Here is an 8,086-nt window from a genome sequence, read left to right as displayed (position 1 = left end):
AATTTTAATGTAATTGCTATAGGTACCAAATTTTTTAGGATTAAATACTCCATACCCCCCCTGGGGTTTCATTGCTCTATTTTTTCCTCTTTAGGGTTTGATTTTTATCACAGAAGGTCATTGTGGTTTTGATAATAGATCAAATTAGTCATTTTGTCAGTTGACGTTAGTTGACTTAACGGAAGTCCACGTAAACCAATCAAATGTTGACACATGGTACCTACTTAAAATTTTTCATTTCTTTTTTAAAAATAAAAAAAAAATGTATTTTTTTTAAAAAATAAAAACCAAAAAAAAAAAAAGAAAAAAAAAATTGGTTTGGGGGTGCCTCAGCCACCCCCTTTGGCCATGGGGGTGGCCTGGCCAAAGGCAGGAGCTACAAGAAATGTGGTTTGCTAGCCGAAGCTTCATAGGTATATATATATATATATATATATATATATATGGTTTGATTCGATCGCTCCTCGCTCTCCTCTACCGATCGATCACAACTTGAACCCTAGCCGTGATTTCCATCTAATTCTAGGGTTAGGGTTTCAGAAAATTTTCAATCCATGTCTTCGATTTCAGATCCATGAAACCGTTCTATGGATTAGTGATTTTGGTTTTGGGTCTTGTTTTTCTCGCTTCAATCTTTTCCGAGTTGTAAACTTACGAGTTTTTTTTTTTTTTTTTTTTTTTGGGTTTCAGAGTTTGATTCATTGAGGGGTTGTTTGATTCTTAGATCTCTCAGGATTTTGAGGTGTTTTCGCTGCGAGCCGTTGTATATGTTTGTGGTTAAGATTCAATTTTTGGAATTTCGTTGAATATTTGAAAATATAAGGTTAGGGCTTGAAGAATGATTCAAAATCACAATTGGATTAAAATTCAAGTATGATTCATCTAAAATTTAATGGTAATTTTAAAAGCCACATAAGCTTTAGGAGAATTTTAGGAGGATACAAAGATGGTACCTAGCATTACTTATATTTTAAATAGCTTTTATTTTTTTATTTTATATGATCCTCTTCTGTTCAAATGATCTTCTTTTCACTTTTTGAGAGGACAAAAATGCGGATCCGAATTCTAATATTTAGGCCTTCTATCCAGTTTTTGCTTCAAAATTGTTTAGGGGTGCAAAGGCGGTTGCGGTTAGCGGTTATTGCCACTAACCGCTAACCGTAACCGCTTTAGCGGTTAGTAGATTTCACTAACCGCAACCGCTAACCGCCTAGCGGTTAGCGGTTAGCGAAATAGATAACCGCCCGCTAACCGCTTTTTTAAAATTGGGCTCTTTTTTTTGGCTTTTTAGGCTTTTTTTTACCTTCTTTTTTTTTTTTCTTGTATTTTTAATATCTTCTTGGACCCAATTGTTATAAAAAGAGTCCATATAATATCTTCAGGTGCAAAACGACGTAATTTTGCCTTCTATATAATTTTTTTTTTTTTTTTTTAAAAAAAGGATAAAGGATAAAACTATTAACTATCAATGATTCAATTTTAAAAAAATTGTTACAAATGGTTCAAAAAAATTCAAAATTGTTCAAAAAATGGCTAATTTTTTTTTTTTTTTTTTTTCAAAAAATGGTTAAATTTCTTTTTCTAAAAAATGTTCAAATAATACATTAATACTTCAATTGTAATTATAAGTAACACATTGTTGAATCTAATGCCAATTACTTAATTTGATATTATATAATCATATAGTCTCATTAAATTATATCATATGATTCATATGATTAATTATTTAAATTCTTATCATATTTACTTATAATTTTTTTTCTTTAAATTGAACTTAATATCTAATGGTAAATGGTAATGTTCAAATTCCTAAATCATAAATTCCTAAAGTATCTAATAATGCTTTAATTAAATTGTAGACTTGTAGTTATAAGTAATATATTGTTTAATTCAATTGAATCAATTGTGATTATCATTGTACATGAATCATATGATTAACTTGTAGACTTATGACTTATGAGTTATGTCATATTATATATGTATTATTTATTATTATATAATCATATGATTTAATGATCAAGTCATCATGTGATATAATCATATCAATTACAGTGATAATATAAAAATTACTAAAATTATAATGATAATACATTAATACTTAAATTGTGTTTATAAGTAACACATTGATCATTGTTTAATCCAATGTCAATTACTTAATTTGATATTATACGAATCATATCATCATTGTACATTAATAATATGATTCACTTGAAGTCTTGAATAAAGTATTTGAATTGTCATTGAATCATATGATTACGTATTGATATTATACATTTATATTATTCATATGCATATGTAGACTTATATAGACTTATAACATATATAGACTTATAAGTTTATAACATATATTGGAAATAAGTCTCTAGATATTTAATTGTTGTATTAGTATGAATTGGTATACTTATGAGTTATGTCATATTATATATGTATAATTTGTTATTATATAATCAAATGATTTAATGATCAATCTCATGTGATATAATCATATAAATTATAGTGATAATATATTAATACTCAAATTGTGATTTGATTATTTTTTAAAAAAATTGTAATTTAATGATCAAGTGATTATGTTATATGTATAAATATTTTTATAATTATAATTATAAAAATATATTATATAAAAAGGCGGTTAGCGGTTAATTAGCAGTTACGGTTAATAAACCCAATAACCGCTAACCGCTAACCGCTAGGCGGTTATAGCGGTTAGGTGGTTAGCGGTTAATACGGTTAAGCGGTTAGAGCGGTTGGCGGTTAGAGCGGTTAGCGGTTAGCGGGCGGTTTTTAATATCCCGCCTTTGCACCCCTAAAATTGTTGTTCCTTTAAATGGTTGGGCCAGCATGCCAAGAATCTATTGGACCCGATTTTGTCCCATTTCCTTTTTTTTTTTTTTTTTGTTTGCTAATCTTGACATTATTTTGGCAAGTCTGGGTAATTGTTGGTACCAACTTTGCTATATTTTCATTTTCCTGGACCGTCTCTCCTGTAACTTTGTTATAACTTTAGTATTTGTATTTCTAATCTTTATTTACATTAAGAGATAAAGAAAAAGGGTGTTCTAGGCCTATAGGAAAGCAATCTTTGCGATCATAGAAGAATAATAATGGTTAACATTAGAGAATTTTCCTAAGTCGGATTTCTTCTGATTTTTTGTTGTTTTATTTAAGGTTGTTGCATAAACACGGAAGATGTTGAATAACATTCACAGAAACAAGGAAAGAGAGAGTAAATTAAAAGGCAAACATATATGCAAACACAAAATTGTGATATTGATCGATATATCTCTAAGATTCTCACCAAAATCCAATGAATTGAGTTCAATGAAGAAAAACAAGAAGAAAAAGCCGAGCAACAACATATCAAGTAGCATTAACCAAACTTTGGCCGAATACAATCAACCAACAGTCAAGATTTTGATGACAGCCGCAGAGTCAACCTTATGCAACACCACGACCGAGTCTCCAGGCTTGCAAAGTTGCTTGGCCTTTGCATGTTGGAGGGCCAACTCTACGGTCTCTTTGGTTGACTCTGCATGAGAAGCTCTTGTAGAACTTGTGCTCAAAACAGGAACCAAACCCCGATAAATAAGGCTATGCCTTGCCGGAGCTTCATCACTGCATGACCAATCAAAAGAATCTGTTCTTATCTCTGGAACCACCACCGACAAGATTGGCATGCTTGGCCTGTACTTAGCCACTAGCTTCGCAGTGCTTCCTCCTCTGGTTAGGACCAAAATTAGAGCTGCTTTAATGCAATGGGCTGTGCTCACAGCTGAAGAGGCCAAGCTCTCCAATGGGCTCATAGGGATTGGTGCAGTTTTCATTATTCTTTTAAAAAGATGTCCATAGTCTATAAAATCCTCTGCCTCTGTGCAAATTCTTGACATGGTTTGAACAGCAATTTCAGGGTAGGCCCCAGCAGCAGTTTCTCCACTAAGCATGACACAGTCAGTGCCATCAAGAACTGCATTAGCAACATCAGTGGCTTCAGCTCGAGTAGGTCGGGGAGATTTGGTCATGGACTCCAACATCTGAGTGGCAGTTACCACTGGTTTTCCTTGCATGTTGGCCTTCAGTATCATCGCTTTCTGAGCTATAAATATCTTTTCAATGGGAATTTCCATTCCTAGGTCACCCCTTGCCACCATAAATGCATCTGAGTTTGCCAGAATATCATCGAAATTAGCAACACCTTCTTGATTCTCCACCTGCATGTCCCAAATTAAACACAACAAAATTAACTTCAACTAGCTAGCCTAGTTCAAACAATTTCTTCAAATGATATTAATTAACGACATACCTTTGACATGAGAAGGATGTTCTTTGCATGTGGTCCTAACAGTTGCCTGACCTCCACAAGGTCAGAACCTTTGCGAACAAAAGAGAGAGCAATCATGTCAATCTTATTTGGAACTCCCCATTCCAAAATATCCTCTTTGTCCTTACCAGTTAAGGTTGGGAGATCGACAATAACTCCAGGAAGATTGACATTCTTCTTCTCACCAAGTAGTGCAGAGTTTTCACAACGACAACGAACCAAACCCCGTTCCTTGTCACAATCCAGAACAGTAAGAGAAATTGTCCCATCAGCACACAAAATAACACTTTGTGGCTTTAAATCCTCAGCCAACTTTGGGTAGCTCATACTTATCATATTCTCATCTCCTTTAATGCTATAGTCAGTGGTGATGGTAATCTCTTGACCCTGTTGAAGCTGTATGGGTTTTGTGTCTTTCAAAAACCCAGTTCGAATCTCAGGACCCTAAAAAATTTTCAAATATAAGAAAACGACACCGTCAGGCAATTAACTACCAATAAGTACTTATTTCTCAAAAAGTTAAAGCATCGAGCACATGATCAACAGAAAAATTATAGAACGTGAAAGATCAATTAAAGCTCTTGTTCCTTTACAAAGCATATCTTTTTACAATCGTTGTTGTTATTATTTTGTTCAAAACTAAGGCAACCAAGATTTATACCATTTATCATATATGGAAAGGTTCCAGGAAAGCAGCTTCTGACCGAACATTAAACGGTGAAGGGATATAAATTAGTTCATGCATTGCACCTTATAAGCAATTTGTTAATGTTCTTACCAAAAAAAAAAAAAAAAATTGTAAATAGTTTCGAAATTGAAAACTGGATTTTGATTCAACAATAATCATAGAAGATCTGAGAATATAATACGCTTGCTGTCGGTAAACACTATACGATAAGTTATACAAGAGAAAAGTTTAACTAGGACTTTGTTATCTAATAATCTGTTGCAAGCTTTATCTGGAGACATTGTTCAACGTGAGATTATCTTGTGTAGAGTTCTCATTGGAAGAGATGTCTCTAACAAATCAAAACCACTTTCTTTCCACATTCATGCATGTAGGAGCTTGATTCGTTTTCAAAATATATAATGTTATGTGAATACGTAACGAGGATAGATTTTAGGTTCTGAGGAAACCTAGACCTTAGATTCAAAGAAAACTTAGACCTTTTAGATTTTGAGGAAACCTAAAAAAACCTTTTCAAACTCAAAGTTTAGGATTAATTAATTTTCTGATTCTTTCATTAATGGGCTTGATGTCTTTAAATAGACAATTACAATGCATAGTAAAATAAAAGACTAATTAAAATAAACTACTGATAATACTTATCCCTAATATTTAAATTATACTAACTAAGACTTATCTCTAATATTTAAATAATCTAATGTTATCTATAAAGATAACATATTATCCTAAAGTATTTTAAATCTAAAATACCTCTATTATTATACCTCTAACATTAGATTATTTAAATATTAGAGATAAGTATTAGTTAGTGTAATTTAAATATTAGGGATAAGTATTATCAATAGTTTATTCTAATTAGTCTTTTATTTTAGAGATATGCTACAGTGTTATATAATGCCAACATTTGGCCCATATTTAGTGAGTGAGAGAAGATTGAAATTCAAATTTCAATCATCCCTTTCATGTGATTGTTCATTGGCCACGTCACTAAAAATGAACCAAATGTGGATATTATATTGCACTGAGGCATTTCTCTTTATTTTACTATGCATTATATTTGTCTATTTAAAGACATCAAGCTCATTAATGATAGAAAATTAATCCCAAACCTTGAGTTTGAAAAGGGTTTTTTTAGGTTTCCTCAAAATCTAAAAGGTTTAGGTTCCCTTTAAATCTAAGGTCAAGGTTTCCTCAGAACTTATAATCTATCACCGTTACGTATTCACGTAACATATAATTATTCGCTTTCAATGAAGATCCGATGCAATCTGATATTCCTACGTACACACACTAACTAGCTCCTGAACTGATTCTAACAGAGATTGAATCAGTATGTAATAATCTCATGATAGAAAGAGAGAGAGAGAGAGAGAGAGAAATCTTAGCTAGGGAGCAAACAAGAGAAAACCCAGCAATGATAGAATCAAATTGAATGAATAACAAGAAATAATCATAAAAATATAAGAAACAATTAAAGTAGCTAGCCAGGAAGAAATATAATATATAAAAATTAAGACGCTTAAAAGAAGAAGGAAACTAGCTAGGAAAGAATACGTACCTTAGTATCCAACATGACAGCACAAAGAATGCCGGTGTTGTTCATGGCAGCCCTGAGATTATCGAGGGTCACTTGGTGGTAATCATGAGTGCCGTGGGAAAAGTTGAAGCGAGCGACGTTCATCCCTGCCCTCAAAAGCCTCTCTAACATGTCCACCGACCGAGATTCAGGTCCCAACGTGCACACTATCTTTGTCTTTGGCCTCCTCTCCCCGCCAAGATTGTTAACTCCCAGAATCCTCTCCATTAGTATATATGCTCTCACCAGACGCTACAATTCACAAAGAGGGTTTTGAAAAGTTTCTTAATTCTTCCTAGAACCGATGGAGCCATCCCTTATATAAGCTTTGGTATGCCCTTGTCCTTGTTGGGTGCGGGTTGGATTTATTGTTTGCTTAGGACTCAAGCAAATCTTTACTAGGTCTTCTTGGAAAAGGAAGAGCATCACTTAGGTATATACTCTTTGTCATCAAATTACTTCAAATCTAGCATAAATAATCAAATGTTAACCACGTAATTATTCTTTTTCCATTCTTGCTACCAATGGCCAATGGGTGGGGGTTACACCCCCAAGTCTCGAATTTGCTCGTTAACCATTAATTAAACCACAATTTAATTAATTAACCTTATCCTAAAATGTTAAAGTTCAGAGAAAATTATAAATTTAATTAAATAATTAGTATTCTAACACAATTTACGTCTCGCCTTAAATTTTCATATTAAATTACCAATTGTTTCAAAAATTTAAATGATAGAAAAAGTGAATCAAACCATTTAATTAATATTGATATGATCACAGCAGCTATAACCATGTTAGAGAAGATCACAGCCAAGATAAGCCATAAGAGGAACCAAGATGAAGGAGATAATATTTATCTTATAGTCTAGGAGATTGCATTGTACTCTAATGGCTCCCAGCTGGGTGTTCGGCTGATACGAGAGAAGGTGTCATACCAGACTTTTTTTATTTTTGAAAAAATGTATATATTGAAGGAAGGTAAGGATATCTGTAGTTTGCTGGAATTTTGGCTTTCTTTTATGCTAGTGGGTTATTTACTAGCCTTTGGGACACCTTTTACAAGTTAAAATACAGTTGATTGCAATTTCGTCTTTCATTTTGTTATGAATCCTCTGCAATAATTTCTGTGTTTGTGCAATTTAAAAATAACGATATTAAAATATGTGAATTTTAAAAAATTTAGTTAAGCATTTATTTAATTTGCAGTTTGTACTTTAAAATCAAAATTTAACTTTTAAAATTATGCGTTTTTAGAGATGTACCCCTTACTTGCTATTTGAATGCCCTTTTTTGTTAACATTTTTAAATTCACTATTTAAAAAATAAAAATTAAAAAAACTTCACTTTATACCGCTGAACTACTGCGCGGTTTGAGAAGATTTTCCAAATTCAAAAACTCTAAATTTACACTTCTGAACTTTCAATTTCAATCAATTGACCCTATCTGTCAAATTTTAAACGTTAAAAGTGATACAATGACATTTATACCTTTTTTTTTTTATAA

At 32.3% G+C, this 8,086-nt stretch overlaps 1 protein-coding gene across 1 annotated transcript; it reads right to left on the bottom strand.

Annotated features, from left to right (window-relative positions):
* Positions 1-3,395: 3,395 nt before the first annotated feature.
* Positions 3,396-6,810, bottom strand: LOC132174081 (pyruvate kinase, cytosolic isozyme-like). Its single transcript, XM_059585787.2, has 3 exons — positions 6,565-6,810; positions 4,301-4,762; positions 3,396-4,208 (listed from the first exon to the last, which is right to left on the bottom strand). Exons 1-3 carry the CDS (start codon positions 6,808-6,810, stop codon positions 3,396-3,398), a joined length of 1,521 nt encoding a protein of 506 aa, XP_059441770.2.
* Between the last annotated feature and the right edge of the window lie 1,276 nt (positions 6,811-8,086).

This window comes from Corylus avellana, chromosome 3, assembly GCF_965113065.1.
Source record: "Corylus avellana chromosome 3, dhCorAvel1.hap1.2, whole genome shotgun sequence".
Taxonomy (NCBI): Eukaryota; Viridiplantae; Streptophyta; class Magnoliopsida; order Fagales; family Betulaceae; genus Corylus; species Corylus avellana.
This window is presented reverse-complemented; position numbering and strand designations above follow the sequence as displayed.

What these genes read in the sequence shown, in the direction of transcription:
- LOC132174081 (XM_059585787.2), bottom strand. Translation starts at nt 6,810, where the DNA reads ATGGAGAGGATTCTGGGAGTTAACAATCTTGGCGGGGAGAGGAGGCCA. An exon ending in CTGTCATGTTGGATACTAAG is followed by an intron (nt 4,763 to 6,564) that starts GTACGTATTCTT and finishes AAAATTTTTTAG; the next exon opens with GGTCCTGAGATTCGAACTGG. An exon ending in ACATCCTTCTCATGTCAAAG is followed by an intron (nt 4,209 to 4,300) that starts GTATGTCGTTAA and finishes TGGGACATGCAG; the next exon opens with GTGGAGAATCAAGAAGGTGT.